Raw genomic sequence first — 17,928 nt, 5'->3', positions numbered from 1 at the left:
ACGATAATATTAATAATAATTCGAGTATAATGATAATTAAAAAAATAATAATATATTGATTTTCGCGAGAATAATTATATATCCTTCCTCTTGCCTCTCTCTCTCTTTCTCGTTCTCTCTTTTCTATACAAGTGCACAATTATTTACATAATCAATATAATGACAAATTCTAAGGTGCCTTTGAGCGCATTTTAAAACTTGGATTTTTTTCTGGAAATAATCCAGAATTTTTAATATATTTGGCACATCTCAGCTTTTTTTTTTCTTTTGCGTCCTCTCTCGCACGCGGGTCTGATACTTGGCACACGATATTTTGAATGACGGTCGCATGCATTGATCCGGCTCTTTCTCTTTCTCATTCTCTCTTGAAAATATTCGATTTTAAATATCTAAAAATGGAGATAATGAATGTTTTTTTTTTCCACCGAAAAACATCTTCTCTACATCTCGCGCGTCCGCAACTTACAACTGTTTCACATTGAATTTAGTGTATTCTCATCTATCGTTTCTTTTTTTTATTTGTCCCTGAATCGAGACTCTAACGTTGATCTAATCGCGATACAATAGCCCACCTGTTTTTGTCTCTAAACATGATCTGAACGACACGTCTTTTTTTCTCGCCGAGAGTTCACCGGTGTCGCAAAGTCATTGAAAAAACGGAGAAACGAGTTACTTTTATTTTTTTTTTTTTTTTATCCGATAATACACAATTATTGCTAACGCAAGGATACCTGCAAGATACACGTCGCGCACTTGCTACGATGCATTTTTTACCGCACATTTACCGTTTAATTTTCCGAAAACGAAACGCCACGATGGTTTCTCTTCTATTTATATATACTCTATACTCCTTTATTTATTTATTTTTTTTTTCTTTTTTATTTCGCGTCGATTCCTATTCAAGTAGCGATACAGTGACACAGATAAACACCTTTTTTTTTTATCCTATTCGATCGCGTCGCACAATAATCGCTCCCTGTAAAAAAACACTCAGGAGAAACAATCGTTTTTTTTTTATTATTATTATTTCTTTTATGCGCGAAATTTCCGAGAGCTCTTCCTTGCATTTTCGGATTCGAGAGCCTAAGTTCTATTTGCGTTTAACGAATCTACGGGTTAGAAACACACGAGTTTCTGCTCTCTAAACAAACACGGAATCGTCTAGGGCGAAAACGGTAAAACATGGTTAGCGAGTTTCGCAGTCTTCTTCGAGATCGCAGACGCGCGTTTTTCCTCTTGCGTTCGAAGAAATACAATTGTGTGTATATCGTTATGCTCGTGGAATCGTCGTTTCGTATATCTTCTTTCTTTTTTTTACTTTTTTCTTCCTCTCTTTTTTTTTCTCTCTTTACAACACAGCTTTCCTTTTTGCGGATATTAGAATATAGCAGGATTCGGCGGAAAATTTCTAATCAACAGTCACGTGAAAAAATATGCGACTCTCTATGATCGTTTTTCTTTTTTTATGGGAAGTTGAATGCATGATATATATCTCGTTCGCGAGAAACAACGCAAGAAAAATTAATCCTACGCGGGAATTTGCGTGATATATAACAATGTTATATAATATGTTAATGTCGTTTATATTATTAATACGCATTTTTTTTGCTACGCTGAATAGGGATTTCTTTGGAGAAGATCTGAGAAAGATCGAAGCTCGAGTTTTTTCTTTCACTTATCAAAATTTATCAAAACGTATACGTGCGTATATATATTATATATTATATGCGTGATCATAGAAAATTACACAGCGTTTTCACGAGCCCCCCGTTAGAAATTTTTCAACTTTTCAGGAGAGACATCAGGTCAGGTACACTTCCTCACGAAAGAACGAGTTAATATACGGTAGAAGGAGCGAGACGCTCGGCAGATGTGCTTTTGACGCACCGCGGGATGATACCTTTGTATACTCGCGTGTCTATAATAGTTACCGTTTTTTTTGTCAGTCTGAGAGAGAATATAACCCCGTAAATGTACACCTCGGAAACTCCGTACGGAACGTCCCTCGGCCTGGATCGACACCTCGAGACGTCAAGGTAGGTAGAGGAGATATAGGCCGAGCCGCGGCAACGAGAAGTTCGAAATTCAAGCGTAAACTTAAACTTAAAAGTTCATCGGCCGACGATCATCCGTGATTTGATTACACGATTACTCGAATTCGAAGCATCGTTGACGCGACCGAGCCTCGCGAACGTTCGATGAGATACATAAAAACACGATATATACTTTTTTTTTGCCCTTTATACCGAACGCAAAGTCTGAAGGAATAGTCTGCAAAAGAGAATTTCCTGCAGATTATATTCATTCTATTTTCCCCCTTTTTTTGCCTCTTCTTTTTTCTCCCATTTAAAGACTGCTTCCGATGATCCTTCATCTCATGGCACCAAAGTACGACAACACGCGGAAGACTCTGTCAGGCGGGTAATACTTGCAGTACAGTATAACCGGAGGGGGTGGGGGAAGATTTAAAAGATTCGTGTAAGAAACATAAAACTATGTAACAGGCACCTGTAGAAGAACCGGTCCACCGAAGCTTTCTAGCAGACTCGCTTGAAGTCTCGCTTGGAAGATTGCTTGAAAGCACTTGTCTTGCAAACGGATAATCGCAAATACTGGCCTCCGATCGCCGATCTCTTCCTGAGACGCGTTCTCAGAAATCCTCGTCTTAATAAAGCGTAAGTAACTTAACGTTACTGAAGGACCCAAGACGCGGGCACCCACTGAGGTTCCCTCTCGAGCGAGTTAATCTCCGTGAGCAATTGGTTATACGCCCGATCGGTATCATTATTCAGTATAAGCATGTCGAACAGGTGGCCATATTTGTCCTCCATCTCGCGCGCTTTCTCGATTATGTCCTTCAGCTCCTCTTCCTTGAAGCTTTCATTATTTTTAATCCTCTTCTGCCTCAGTTTCTCGAGACTCGGAGGCGCGATAAACACAACGTACGGCTTCAGATCCGAATTTCGCAGGATCTTGAGACTCTGGGGATGTAGATTTAAGACACAGATTTTCCCGGAATTAACCACTGTCCTGATGGCCTCCACGGACGTACCGTAATACGCTTTCTCGTACTCGCCGTGCTCGACAAACTTCCGACAAAGGATATCAGACTCGAATTGAGCACGTGAAATGAAGTGGTAGTCTTGGCCGTCGACCTCGGAATCCTTTTTCGGACGACTTGTGTCTGGAAATCGAAAAGCGGAATGCGTTCAGATAAATATAATTAGACGCGTTTGTCTAGAAAAAGAAATGTATAATCGTTAAATATAGTTTCGATCAGTAAAGTAGGATATAAATAAAACACTTACGAGGAATCGCTGCGGCAAAACGTTCGCTGTCTTGCATCAATCTCTGCCTGAGTTCGTGTCGTCCGATATTAGGAGGTCCGATGAGTACGATTGGCCTTTTGTGATTTGCACGAGGATAGTATAAGGCGACTTCTTCGTACGTCAACACCTCCTCGCTATCGTAATCTGCGAGAAAGAAGAAAGAAGTCGCGCGTTGAAGATAACGAGAACAATACGATTGATTATCGAGTCATCCGTTTAAGCTCTTTACCATCTATGGCAGTTGTCGCGTAAAGAGGATACCCGTCGTCATTGAAGTTTGAGCCGAATTTATTCCGTTTCTTCTTCTTTGGATTTTTTTTCGCGCACAATAGCGTGCTAGATTTCTTTGAGCCTCGGACCGTCGACTTGTCGCCGGCTATCGTCTGCTTCATGGATTCTCGTCTACGAAGGATGAAACGTACGTCAGGTTCAGGATGAAATTCAATCGAACATTAACAATTAGAAGTCGACTCACTGATGCTGGAACGCTCTGCTGGGTATCAAACCGGCCAAAGTCTGATCCTCTTCGCCCTCTCGATATGCTTGCCACCAGTTCGGATCCTCTTGGGAAATTACGTGAAGCACGTCGCCCTTTTGGAAGCTCACGCCCAATTCTCGACATGGTATATACGGATCTTCCTCTGGATCGTAATCGAAGTGCGCTCGTATGTGTATCTAGACGTGAAAGATAAAAGCTTTATGCGGTTATAAATGTTACGTTATGTCAGAGTGCAGTAAAACTGGAACAGCTGTTTCGTCGCTATTAGCATCGCGTATTTATAGATATTCCGCTTATACAAATGTCAATGTCGCATTGTTAAAGAACAAAAGTCATTTGTTTTTATATATCTATATGTGACATTTGCGCGCTCTTATATCTTTAATTGAATTTAAATGTTCTGAGCAAATTTTAAAAGATAAATGTAAATAATAGAGCACCTAAATGACATATCGAATAACCCGAATTGTGCATATGTTAAAATCGTAAAGAGATGATCGAAGGTAAAACGATCAACGTCACTTTTTTATCTTGTGAAGTTAAAGGACAAACGTTTTCTCCGATCTGACATTTGCTCTTTCGCTTTCCAACACAAATATCGGTTATTCCAGTTTCAACATCTACGTAGAGTCCGCGTTTCCAGTACGTGCGCTAAATATACCGGGAGAATCTGTAACCGTAACATCTTGTGTGCCGTACCTGTATCGTCTCTTCCCTCCTTAAATTATTTCTATGGCTCGTCGGTGCCGGAAGTACCAGGAACGTGAGACTACCCTGCATGCCGGCGAGGATATCGCAGACCTCGTTGACGGTCTTGCCGCGCATCTCCACGCCATTCACCTCGAGAACCTCGTCGCCCTCGTGCAGGAGTCCCGACTTGTCCGCCGCGCCACCGCGCACAACACGTCCTTGAAAAAAAGAAGACATTAGGCATCATTCAAGTATTATTATTCCTCTTAAAAAATAAAATCTAAAAGAGCAAACTCTCCGTCGAGAGTAGAGCTCTTGCGGGAGAATTAAACAATTATCGTGATTACCTATGATCACCGCGTCCCCCTCGTTTCTGACGGTAGCACCCAGCGGCTCGTTGGTCTTCTCGATTCGGATGATCTTGATGTTGTCAACCACCCGGGAGTCTTTCCAGCTGGACGTCGGGCTGGGCGGGCCGCTGGACGGCGAGGACGACGGGCTCCGTTTCCTTTGCAAGCCGTCCACGTACGAAACGACGGAGTCGTGCGCGAGAAGCAGAGCCTCCATGTCGTAACTCGTGAGAATGCTCATTAACTCTTCCACGGCGGCTATTGTTTCCGCGCCGCCGACACCTGTTGAGGTCGACGACGATTGCCATTTCTCCAAGATATCCACGCACTAGAACAAGCATGGAATAATTTAAATCGTATTATAAATTAAAGTAAATAAACGTGTTCTATATGATTATATATTATTGTCAAAATTATTTCTCTTTTATTCGAGATATTAAATAAACGATTAAAATTTATGAAGGTCAAAATCCCTTGTAATATAAAGTATATATTAACGTCTATAAATTTATATAATTAAAAATTGAAAATTAAAATTTGAAATTAAATTGTTAATTAAAAAATTGAACATTATATACATGTTATTATATAGTGTAGGTATTACATACATCTCGCGTCAAACTCGATGCGTCATCGGCATGATGTTTGAGAATCTTGCTCGCTCTCAGCCGATTCTTCAAGGCGTGACGCGTCGCTAGGGCGGACGCAAATTCATTTTGCACCAAAAGTGCGCGAACTGCCTTGAGTTCGGTATCGACACCTGGACCCGATATACCGAGAGCACCTGAAATATTTTGCAGCTGGAGCTGCAGCCTCTCGAGCGTAGCAACGACCTCGCCGTACGCTGAAATATGAAAAAGATACATTTGTTGGAGCTTTTCTCGCTCTTCGTGAAATTCGCTGTCTGTTCACTCGCAACACAATTTTTTTTTAATTATCATTAATAAGGTAGCGAAGATTTATTGAAATTCAACGTCGCGGAATCAAAGAAGATTAAATGTATTATTGAAATGAGAGATCGTGAGATGCTATTATTATTTTTTTTTTTTTTTCAATTTTTTGCAGAAATGTATCTCTTGGAGGAACAAATTGTTTGCTCTTACTGGGGGTTCTGGGAGGCTCCTTGACTTCTTGCACCGCGTTTGGTGTGACATGCGTGACCCGGGTGACGGTGGTCACCTCGTCCTGTGCGTAGGCAAGATTTTCCTGGCCAGCGAGACTCGTCGCGTGGCTCTCCAAGGCTTGGAGCTTTTTAGATCCACGGAGAGAATGGCTGAGTATCTCCTGCTGTTCCTCCACATCCTTCCGTTTCCGTAACTGTTCCTATGCAAGTGCGACATAAACGATCAATTTGCCTTACAAGAAATAAAAATATTTTCGCGAGGGAATTCAAACTTTATGGCAAAGGGATGTATATACGTAATTCCCCCCTTATATATCCTGGAAACCGTGTAAAATATCAAAATTCTATCCGACGATTATTGAATGCATATGGGAGACACGTGTGTCATCGTAAAATATTTTTCATATTTTTCAGAAAATTAAAAAAATATTATATTTTTATTGAAATTTTATTTGAAATTTTATTTTTCTTTTTTATTGAAATTTCTGGGAAAATTTTATTGAACTTGGCTCACGTTATACTTTTCCCGCATGCATATACCTGTAATGTATGCAACTTATTTATTCATTATAAATTGAATAATAGGAATATTTCAATACACACAGAAAAACTTGCTACATATTGTTAAAAATTCTTACCTTATTGCGAGGGTTATTACAAACTCTGACGATTATGCAAGAAGCTGCGAGATAATTGTCGCGTGCAACTGTGCGTAACGAATGTCGCAAATGTATACGTACATACAGTTCGTTGAGAAATTTATAGGCCACATTCTACGCGATTAGAAGCTTATGCGCGAAAATACGAAGTCCTTGAACGACATCAAACTAGATCGAATATGTAGGTGTCTGCTCGTCAATTATTCCGAAGTAGCTAGACATTCAGAGAAGTAGCACGCTTTTGGTTCCTAGTGTCAACTAAATCCGGCGACACATCAAACACATATACATATACCATACATTCCAGTATATATCTGTACGGATGACGTTTCTACATACAAGTGTTTTCAATCTACAAAGGTATTTTCAGCAAAATCTATTTTAGTATGAAGATCTCTCTATTCGACTCCACTGTTAAATTTTTCTTGCGGTAATTTTATTTAACTCGATTATTGCAACGTGTATTTTTTGCTGAAAAATTATTAAATAAATCAAATAAACGAAATCTCTCTCTCTCTCACTTTTATATGTTTTAATTAATTTTACGTAATTGTTATTGTAATAGAATCTGATATTTATTCAACAGAGAGGTAATTATTTCTTGAAAATTATATACGAATCATTAAAAAAATTTATTTTGATGTTTTTTTTTATTTGAGAAGAATATAATAAAATCGATCCAATAGCACATTAATCTCGCTTTTTTAAGTGATAATAATTTAACTTTTTTATGCGTTTTTAAAATAACGATAATTCGAAACTTTCTGCAACAATTATCTTTTCACAATTCTATGAGGCGATACAATCAGATGTTTATATGTTGCTTCATTTATTTCGTATAATATCGCGTTAATTGCAAAAGAGAAATATATATAGAAATCATTTAGAACTAAAATTAAATTATCCATAAATAAATTCCATGTAATATTATTGCTAAAAATCACATTACTGAATTATTTACTTTATGACACGAGCGACATGTGTAATTGATATTTAACGAAAGGTCTGATTCGTGATGATATATTTTTATCTCTTTAGCGAACAGTCGACAGTTTCCACTTCAAGTCGCGCCAATTAGTCATGATATCGTGTTATTTCGCGATTCGGGAAATCTACGCCCCTCGCGGTGTCAGCTGATAAAACCGGACGTTAGTCACCCGTCCACCGTTCTCCGCTGACGTGAAATCGCGATGCGTCTGGCAAACATATACACGCGTGGCCACGCGACGATAAAAAACGTCGACGACCCCAGGGAAAAGATGAGACTCGTAATTTTCATTTATATATATGATATAACGAGCCCCGCGTTTGCTGTGCGTGACCCCACACGCGTACGTATACGTAAGGGGTGGAGATATCTCAACGAAGCCCTGTTTATACCGCGACGTAAGGTTTCCCATGGAACCTGAAGCTCGTTCTTTCTCTTTCGCGATTAGAATTATTATTGACGGTCAACGTAAAGCGCCTTAAAAATGTTACGTATATGTCGCAGAACGCGATTGTGAAAATAAAAATAATTTCAGGAAAAACAGTAATCTTCTTTATATAATAAGCTCTTTCACAATCTCTGCATTCTTGCCCCGTGATTTCACGTTGATAAGAATTAATTTACGAGAACTTTGTAGATTAAATTATATGTATGAAACTTTGTAGATTAAATTACATGTATAAAACTTCAAAGATCGGAATGTAAATATTAAAGAAAATATGTACAAGATGTTTATCGAAGGAAGACGCTCGGCTACTAATTGCAACTTTGACAGAAACAGGAAAACAAAGAGGAAGAACGCGTGTTTAATTCGGGACACCTGCTGCGGCATATTTCGAGATATTAGAGCAGAGCGAGTCAAATCGAAGGTCTGGAAAGGGTATCCCCGCTCGCTTGAGGCAGATCAAGAAAGTGAGGTCAGGGAAGTGTGTCGAACAAAAAAAGGAACCGAACGGAGCTGAATGCAGCAGCGGCAACAGCAGCAGCGGCAACAGAGAGCCAGGTCTGCGAGTCACCCTACGTCTACAACCTATCGAAACTTGGTAACGTTACACTTCAGGCATGTAATCTTAGACTATTGTGGGGGTTCTTTACATTCCAGACCCGCGCTCTTGACTTAAGGCAGGTAAGAGAGTGAGAGCGTGGCGATGGTGGTGTGAGGATTCCATAAGATAAACATACTCACGCGGCTCCGACGACGCCGGCAGTCACGTATAAAAGGGTTCTGGCATCTCTCACACTTACACATATCTCGAGATTGTATGAATTTCAAGTGCGCGGCACTTAGAGCATCTCCTGGGCTTATCCGCCATTTTTCATCCACTGGATGGATCCCTTTTTCTCGATTATTTTTTTACAATTTGAAGAAAAAAGGGAAAAATTACTTAAACGATAGATAAGTGACTACAAGAGCTCTCCTTGTTCTTTTACATCGAGAAACCGAATGTCCCCGCTTCTATCTTCTACTTAAGAACACGTTGCAGATAGGTGTTTCAGTGCCACAAATTTTTTTCCCCTTATCGATATTTTCATTCGACAAATGCGCTCTCGCGTTATTCACGCGAAAATCTCTCGACGAGCCTAATCGATTTCCACTCGTGCAAGATCGCAACTCGTTCATCAATCAAACTTTGCCGAGACAGGAGTCCCTGCTGCAGGAAATTCGAAAATTGCGACGCGGCTATTCGTCTAGTGGTGCTCCGATAATAACTATTGTCAACTCGGCTCGCAATTTCCCGCGCGAAGTGTTCACACGTGCGGTGAGAGAGAGAGTTGTACGTCCTCTTAAATAACGATCTGTCATTTATCGCATCGTTACGCAATGCCGAATGTCGTTCGCGAAATAGCGGCAAGTGTCGGCTGCGGGTTTCCATAGAGACAGAGAAAGAGAGAGAGAGAGAGATCTCGTCCTATTTTTTCCCGTCAAAATTGCCTATTTAATCCGATTGCAAGGGCAAAAATCGTAAAAATTCCACGCAGCGTGTTATCACCGTCATAACGAAATTTTACGAGTTAGGCGATGTTACATCAACCCTTCCTCATTCAGATCCTACATGTGTAGCGTAGATTTTTTTTTAAATTTTTTTTTTACGAGACTTTATTACGTTCAGTGGAAATAACAATTATTAATAATTCAAAATAATTCATATAGCGAATATTTTTCTCTCTTTCTCTTGGTTATCAGATTTATTTCTCTAACAGGTATATGTCTCCAATTCCAATAATAAAATAATTCGAATAATATGGGAGAAAGCTTTTGTATAATTGTTTCCATCATTTTCCTGTTTCCTCTCACACAATATTTACTTACGTCTCTCTTTTTCACCCAAATTTGAGGTAGAGTTTGCGATGCAGCGATTTTCGAATCGTCTTAACGTGTGCGTGACTCAACATAAACGTGATAATCCCTCAGGTCTCTTACCTGAAATTTCTTGATAGAGTAAAGCTGCTGCTGCGTCGGAGGGGGTGCATTGGCGTTATCGCTCGTTTCGACATTATTGTTCTGCGTAGAGAGACGTAGATTATCCTTGGGCGGTCTGGCAGGTGCCCTCTTCTGATCGCGAGGCGGGATGGCAGGCTTGACCCCGTTGAGACCGGCCTAAAAATCCATTCCAAAACACAACTCGTATTAATAGTCCCACGTGCCTGACGTCGTACACAATTTTTACTTCGCCAATTTCATCGGCTCTCCTACAACACGTGCGTGTATGTGTGTTTCATTCTCTTTTGTACTCCAAACACACACAGACTGTTCGAATGGTCGATCTATGCATATGCGAGAGGAAAGAAGAGAGATAAAGAAGCAAAAGCGAGAGAAAAAGATGCATGCACTTGCAGGTCGAAAGCAAAAATATCAAACGGAAGTAAAATGCCGACTCTTTCAAGAGATGATTTATTTTTAGTACGTAATGCCGAATTTTTATATAATTAAATTATATATATTTAATATATTTAATTATACATTTATTAATTATTATATGAAATATATTATTAATTATATTATAATATTAATATTAAATATAGTATCAATATTAATATATTTACTATTAATATAATATAATATTAATATATTATAATTATAATTATATTAATTGTAAGTAATAATATAATATCAATATAATATTATATTTTATATATTTTTTATATAACATTAATTATATTTTTATAATTAAAAATAAACTTGTATTACATTGAAGATGGCAAGAAGTCTGACAATGAGTCATTTAGAAATCCTGACTCATTCCTTCGCTCGTTACTTTGAATCACATTAAGTATCGAGTATAATAAAATTTAAAGTATTCTTATTACATCGTTGAAAATCGATAGGCATTTTATTCCATCAAATTTTTTCCTTGCGCAATTTGTGACTCTACTACTTTACCATGCCGTCGATGACCTCACCTTAGAGATGTCCCATATTCCTCTACGCATGCTCTTCGTTTTCAGCATCTCTACTAATCGAACAGTCGTCTTTGTACTTTTTTCTACTTGTGCAATATCAATGCAAATTGGACGCTTCTAGAGAACGATTCGATATTTAAGATATATTTCGAGAAGAGGCGAAAAAGATCTGCGATAATCTATGCAAGGTGGTTCTCCGCGGAAGACGCAAAGTTTGATTGAAATTTCCAAAGTGCAAGGACGCCGTTCGAAAACTATTCGACAGACGAGAGTTGTCGAAATCGAGTCGCAAAGTCCCACTTGCGGTTTACCTGTTCGACGTGCGTCGATTCGCGCGTACGACTCTTCAAAGTGGACTCGTTCGACGGTCTCCGCATCGTACATCCCTCGACAGAATCGTGCAAAGTCGTCATTGTCATCGGTTGGTCCCCTCTGTCCCGTCCTACGTCCGTAGTGCGTCGCGTGATTTTCGGTTTCGGGACAGATTCGCGGAGGGAGAGCAAGAAGCGAATCCGAGTGGTCCTCAGATTGGAAATGTCCGACATGCTTCTCCGACGAACGCGAGATTTCGCGTCGCCGTCGTCATCCGCTGTCATCAACTTGGAAACACACTTGTACTCGACGACGCTCGACGGGCATTTCGAATTTTTCTGATTCTGCGTGTTCGGCGAATCGCAGCGATCGTTATCGGAGACGTCATCGCCGAATGAACGACGCGTCGCGGAGGACGATGACAGCTCGTGCAAGGAATTCCGAGATTTTTCATTCGTCTCTTGGACAAAGGACGGCCGAGTCGGGGGGTCAGCGACTCTGAGAAACGAGTCCTCTCTGCGGATTTCACGTTGAAAATCCGCCAGAAGACATTCCGACGAATTCGCGATCTGGTCCTCGGAAAAAGATAGATTAGATCGCATAGAATCGCGGATCGTTATCGAAGAGGAAGAAAAGATCGTCTCACCGTCTTCGTCGTCTCCAAAAGACAACGAGGAGAACATCTTCCGTCGCGAGAAGCTATCCATAGCGTCCAAGGAGGGATTTTCAAGGAGGGAAAGTTCCTTGGAGATGAGGAAACCGGGCGAAGGGACCGGGAACTCTCCCGTGTTCATGTTGTACGACTGCAGGACAGGATCGTCAGAGCGAGTCAGTGCGTTAAGGCGATGCGTGCGAGGATAAGCGTAGCGAAGCGATCGGCGATTGTGCTCGTTTTGCATGATAGAGTGCAGCAAGCCGTCGACTACCAAGCTCTTGACTCTGGACCTTACCTTTCTGGCGTTGTGCTTACGGTCTACGGTCGCGACTACGGCTATCTCCCTAGCGCTACCATCGTCGCCGCTAGACAGCGTCGTGTAACGGCTAGCAGTGTCATTCGGGGGTAGGCGGGAGGAGGCTAAGAGCGCGGTCGTCGTGGTCGTTGACGTCATCGTCGTGGTCGCGGGGATGCGCGCGCCCGCCTCGCGATCGCGTTTCGGCTCGAGGGTGTTGTGCTTGCTGTTGCCGGATGTGGTGGTCTTATTCGGCGGCGGATATACCGGGTGGCACTTGGTGACCGGTACGAAATCCGGCGGACAGTCGACGGCTACCTCGCGGTAGGACCTGCTGTCCGAGACCACGAGGAAGCTACGATCGACGCTGTTACCGCGCTCGAGATCGCCTGACGCTTCGCTTCTCAACGTGGAGTAGCCGCTGGAGATCTGCTGATGCCTGTGCTTCTTCTTGGGCCGAGTCGTCGAGGGGGACGAGGAGGAGAAGTGGCTCAGCTCGATGCCGAGGAGATCGTCGGTCGAGCCCGTACGGATCAGTTCCTCGATATCGAGGCTACGCAAAAGACGACGATTTGTCTTCAGTTTGGCCCGCTCGTCGACGTTTGTGCTACGTTTTGTATTCTTTGTACCGGACTTGTTTGCCGAGGTATTTTCCGTCGTGGTTCGGGAGGATTCTGACTGATGATCCTCAGCGTGGACAGATAACGCCTTGTCCTGATCCTTCGGGATCCTCGGGACGGACGAACATTGATCGTCTATCAGTCTGGTCATATCGGAGATCTCGTCGGTTCGCAGGAGACCCTGAAGATCCTGCAGATCCGTCAGCCCGTAAGCCGGATTGTCGAAGGACGTCGAATCTCGAGCGCGACCGAAGAGAGGGGCTATCTTGATGTCGGGCATCACCGATCTGCACGGGGAGCCGAGATCTATCCTTCGTACGTCGTACGACGTGTGTCGTACGTCCTTGGGTTTATCCTTATTCTTATTAGGCTCGACCTCGCACCTCAAGCTGGTGTCCAGAGGCGCAGTGCTGTCGGATCTACCCGACGAGCTTCTGGGGCTCGCAGAATCGTCGCTGCAAGTCTTCAGCATGGTTGGATAATCCTCCTTAGCAAACGGATAGTCGTCCTCGACGTCGACGCCGGACTCTTTCTGTTCGCCTACGTCCTCGTCGACGTTCTCGTACTCGCCGAGAGCTTTCAAGGCGCTCTTCAAGTCCGGCGAATCGCTCGCGATCGGACTGTCGCGATACTCGCCGATACTCGGCGATATTTCCTTCCTGGGGACTTTTATTGTCTTCTTCTCCTCCTCGTCTTCGATCTTTAGCTCGATCTTCAGCATAGGCGTAGACCGAAGACCGTTGATCGACCGTGAGGCGGCGTCAACGTCGTCGTTCGATAGTTCGAGTCTAGAGTGTCCGTCCGCGGGTGTGGTGCGCGTCTTAAGGGTCTCGTTTTTAAGGTTTAGGGATAGGTCGAGGTCGCTAGCGCTACGGGGACGATGCTGTAGCCCGTTCCTATAATCGGAAGAGCGATTCTTTACCTTGTTGGGATAGGCCTTCTGTAAGAGGGTGTCGGGCACATCAACAGGTAGCTCCCGATGATGTCCCAGGGCGCCAGGGGCCCACATCTCATCGGGCCCCAGTCCCTCCTGCGGCTTCTTCGCGTCGCGCGAGCTGCTGTTGTTGTTCTCTTGCAGCTGTTGCTGTTGCTGAGAGTGTATGTCCGTCACGCCACTACCGCTACGCCTTCGGGACCTGAAATAAAGGAAGGGATCCTTCAGTAATAATTAAATTATTAATTAATAATTTTTAGTAATTAAATTATTAACACTATTAACAATTAATTAATTATTGATTAATTAATAATCATTAATTAGTCAATCATGAATTAATTAATAATTAAGAATATTGTTATCAAATTTAAAACATTTCTGAATATATATTATCGAGAATAAAATTCAAATCTGTACAACTAAATAATTATATTATACAAACAAAATGTAGATTATTATGTGTGCCTATTACAATAAATAATATTAAACTAAATGCTTGGAAAAATTGATATAAAAATAATTTTCTTAATTATCACGAATAATTAATTGAAATAATGCAACATCTTCTCCTCTCACAGAGAAACCTGATTTTTTATATTTTCGCGAGATAAATAATGTTGACAGAAGTATTCAATAGAGAACGATAAATGAACGAGTAAGTGTATTATCGAAAGAGGAAGAAATTAAACGAAAGATAACTAACAGCTATTGGCACATATTTTTTACACGCAACTTAAGTGAGATAAATGGCCAGCTGTTGCAAACACGAAATAGTAGAACTTGCATTTGTGGATAATTAGACAGCTTTGAGATATAAACTGACTCGATATTGATTGTACAGTACCTACACGATAATGTATCATTAATAAAGGTCATGTTCGCACCATAGAGAAAGCAAATTATTATACAACGAATGATAAAATAACTCGACTTGAATAAATGCTCAATTGTTTTTGTTTCCTTTTTTTGTCAGAAATAATATGAGAATAATGAGACGCCTAATTCTAGTATATAATTCTCTCCTTTTCCAAGCACCAGATTAAGAAATAAATGAATAATACAATCGCGTGATTAATTTCAACAAAAGTCAACGAGCCAAAAATTTGCAAACCTAGGTAAACAAAAAATATATATATATTTTTTTTTGTTTACCTTACTTTGCAAATTTATATTTTTGTTATATATATTTTTTTCGTTTATTTTGCTTTACAAATTTTTATATATATGTATATATATATATATATATATATATATATATAATTATATATATGTATATGCGATAAATATTTGTCATCTATCTCGCGGCAATACCTGAAATATTCCCACCTTTCGTATTTTTAGATTTCATAGAATGTGAACGTCGCTCACGTGGAAATAAATTCAGCCGCTCTATATATCACATGACTCTCGATAGTGCATGTTATATGATGTTTCAAACGAATCTCCACCCGGTCGTACTTCGATCGTACGCGAAAAGTCGCCGGGATATGCGGACCGGAAAGAAACTTTCGATACGATAAACCTAAAATATATGTATTACCTGCTGTCAGTCGTCGTTTTATCATATCCGAAGAAGGCTCGCGACGTTTCTTTTCCGTTATAAAGTTACCCCTGACACGCAAAAATAGCTTCTACAAATCTCGCGATCTCGTAGTGAATATCGTAATTTTTCCCCTCGATGGCCGAAATAGATGTATTTTTATTATAATTGGCAAATCGAATAGAAAAATCTATCGCGACATAAAAGTATAAAATATGCGCTTTAGATATGTAGACCGTTCGCTAAATCACATCTGAATGCAAATGTCAATCAACAGTGCAAAATACCCTCGTACGACAGCAATATTATTAACGTGCTACATACTGGTTCATGAAAATTCATCATACACGAGCTTGAATGGTATAATAAAGCATATTTGAATTTTGCCAAAACTGTTTGCATTGTATTATATCAGTTGATCGAGGGGATGACAAAATGGCTAAACTTGCAACTATTAACTGTCGAAATGCAATCTGTGTCAAAATTCGACATTTAGATTACTCTAAATAAAAATATATGTTAACCGATTAAGAACGTATTTATTTTAAATTGTTCATAATCGTAAAAATCGAGAATTTAATAGCCTTTCTCATTTATCGACTCGAAATTTTCGTTGACGTAAACCGAACGAAATGTCAGTGCACATGTTTTTGAATCAAATAGCGAAAAGCGCACATGTATGAAAAATATACATATGAGATAAAAATATATATCTATATATGGCATGTTCTGTTATTTTAAATAAATGTCTATGCGTCCAATATTCCGCACTGCTTCACAATGCATTTGAACATTAAAGTGTCGTAAAAAGACATAATGGTTCATCAAAAATTCGAATTAAAAATTAATATTTTTCCAATTTTTCATAATATATTACAAAGTGCGGAGGATAAATTAAATTTACGTTACAAAGACCATTCACATACATATATATCTATATATATATATATATACATACATTCGTATAGGAGACCAATAGACCTTTTCGCAGATCTGGTTACACCGGGCCTCTAGAGCATTCAACACAGGAACGCTATTACACTCGTTGGCCCATACGCAAATACGCGTGCAAGGTATTCATGGGACGATAAAGAAGGAGACAATGGAGATCGCGAACAAAGGCGATAGGAAATACGAGGGTACACTGCGCTTCAATATATTCGTGTATATAACATTTGGGCGTAAGTGACGCCACGGCGCTTTCTTTCGGTCGCATTCCTTCAAAACACGTTTAACGAGAAATTCTTGTGCGACCATTTAAATAAGAAATGAGCCCCACTTTTCTCCATTTAACGAATCAACCCCCTATCTATCTCGTTATTTATTGTTTTGTCAGCACAGCGTTTAAATAAATTGAAAAAACATTACACCGAATGGCGATTGATCTGGAATATTTTTATTAGATTTTAGAATGTTTTTTTCTGTATAAAACTTGCATTTCAATCGCATCCCTCTCGTATTTCTTAAGCACAATTATTTAAGCTTCAAAGTCCACAGGAGGGAAAAAAATTCAATCTCGATGGCTGAATTAAGGAAGCGATCTCGCTTTTTTTTTTGTACCTTCCGCCTGTCACGTTTCTTAACGTATTTACAGCGGGAATTAAATATCCCAATGAAAAGGCAGAGAAGAGAGACCTAATTTCTGCGATGTCCGGCCGGATTTCGCCGGGAAAAAAGGTCGCATTTTTTTCTCTTCCTCTCTCCGCGGATTGTATTATATATATTATATTTTTCAGAGTGGTAAATCGATCGTCAACGTCGGCCGCGTGCATTCGTTCCACGCGGAGGCCGTAAAACGGAAAACGTGAGCAGGTCAGCCGGTCTAAACCGCACTTATTGTAGACCTGTCGAGGGGAAAGGCCTTTGCAAGGAGATGTTTTTAAAGGGAAGATTCTGTCGAAGTGAGGATGCATTTTCAAGAAAGCAGCTGGCGAGGTCTCGAACTAAGGCTTTTCTTAGTTGGGGAAGAAAAACTTTCCAAAACTCGAGAATTCTTTTAATTCAGATTGAGTGCATTCTTGTCCTCTCTTTCTCCCTCCGGTCGATCCGAGGGACCCCGATAATCCTCTCGTCGACAACAAAAAGTTCTACCTGGTTCTACCATTTGCGAGAATGACAATAATGCGAACTGCCGCTAGTTTCGTGCGAAATATTCTGGCGAAATACATATATCGATCGATCGGAGGGGATCAAAGGGATGGAAATATTACAGTATTTATGGTGATGATGATCGGCTATATAAAGTAAATTGATGATAACGATAATTATCTGACGTGTTCGGGCTTTTATCCGCGTGAGTTAACTGAAAGCTAAATTAAGTCACAAAAGCCATCGCATCAGCATCATATTCGTGATATGACCTATGAGAGAGATGCCTCGCGTCGAAAATAATAATATATAATAATTTTAAAAAATTGTAAAATGCGATGCATACTTTCACCATCGATTCAAACTTTTATTAAAAAAGAGAGAGAGAGAGAGAGAGAGAGAGAGAGAGAGAGAGAGAGAATTCTTTCGAGAGAAAAAGATTTG

At 40.4% G+C, this 17,928-nt stretch overlaps 1 protein-coding gene across 7 annotated transcripts in view; it reads right to left on the bottom strand.

Annotated features, from left to right (window-relative positions):
- Window positions 1-621: 621 nt before the first annotated feature.
- LOC145942419 (uncharacterized) overlaps window positions 622-17,928 on the bottom strand; it is a 71,114-nt gene continuing 53,807 nt past the window's right edge. For 6 of the 7 annotated variants that reach the window (XM_083049113.1, XM_083049115.1, XM_083049112.1 and 3 more), the window contains 10 exons: window positions 12,303-14,058; window positions 10,061-10,237; window positions 5,972-6,191; window positions 5,477-5,712; window positions 4,866-5,196; window positions 4,528-4,736; window positions 3,805-4,004; window positions 3,559-3,731; window positions 3,309-3,473; window positions 622-3,184 (listed from right to left, as the gene is read on the bottom strand). In XM_083049113.1, coding sequence (XP_082905239.1) covers window positions 2,691-3,184; window positions 3,309-3,473; window positions 3,559-3,731; window positions 3,805-4,004; window positions 4,528-4,736; window positions 4,866-5,196; window positions 5,477-5,712; window positions 5,972-6,191; window positions 10,061-10,237; window positions 12,303-14,058 — 3,961 coding nt within the window. In that variant the 3' untranslated portion in view covers window positions 622-2,690. The remainder of the gene's footprint in view (window positions 3,185-3,308; window positions 3,474-3,558; window positions 3,732-3,804; window positions 4,005-4,527; window positions 4,737-4,865; window positions 5,197-5,476; window positions 5,713-5,971; window positions 6,192-10,060; window positions 10,238-12,302; window positions 14,059-17,928) is intronic. The other variant, XM_083049116.1, reaches the window with a different exon arrangement.

The sequence above is a fragment of the Prenolepis imparis genome, unplaced genomic scaffold, assembly GCF_030444845.1.
Source record: "Prenolepis imparis isolate NDT839.2.m4 unplaced genomic scaffold, iyPreImpa1.0 SCAF_11, whole genome shotgun sequence".
Taxonomy (NCBI): domain Eukaryota; kingdom Metazoa; phylum Arthropoda; class Insecta; order Hymenoptera; family Formicidae; genus Prenolepis; species Prenolepis imparis.
This window is presented reverse-complemented; position numbering and strand designations above follow the sequence as displayed.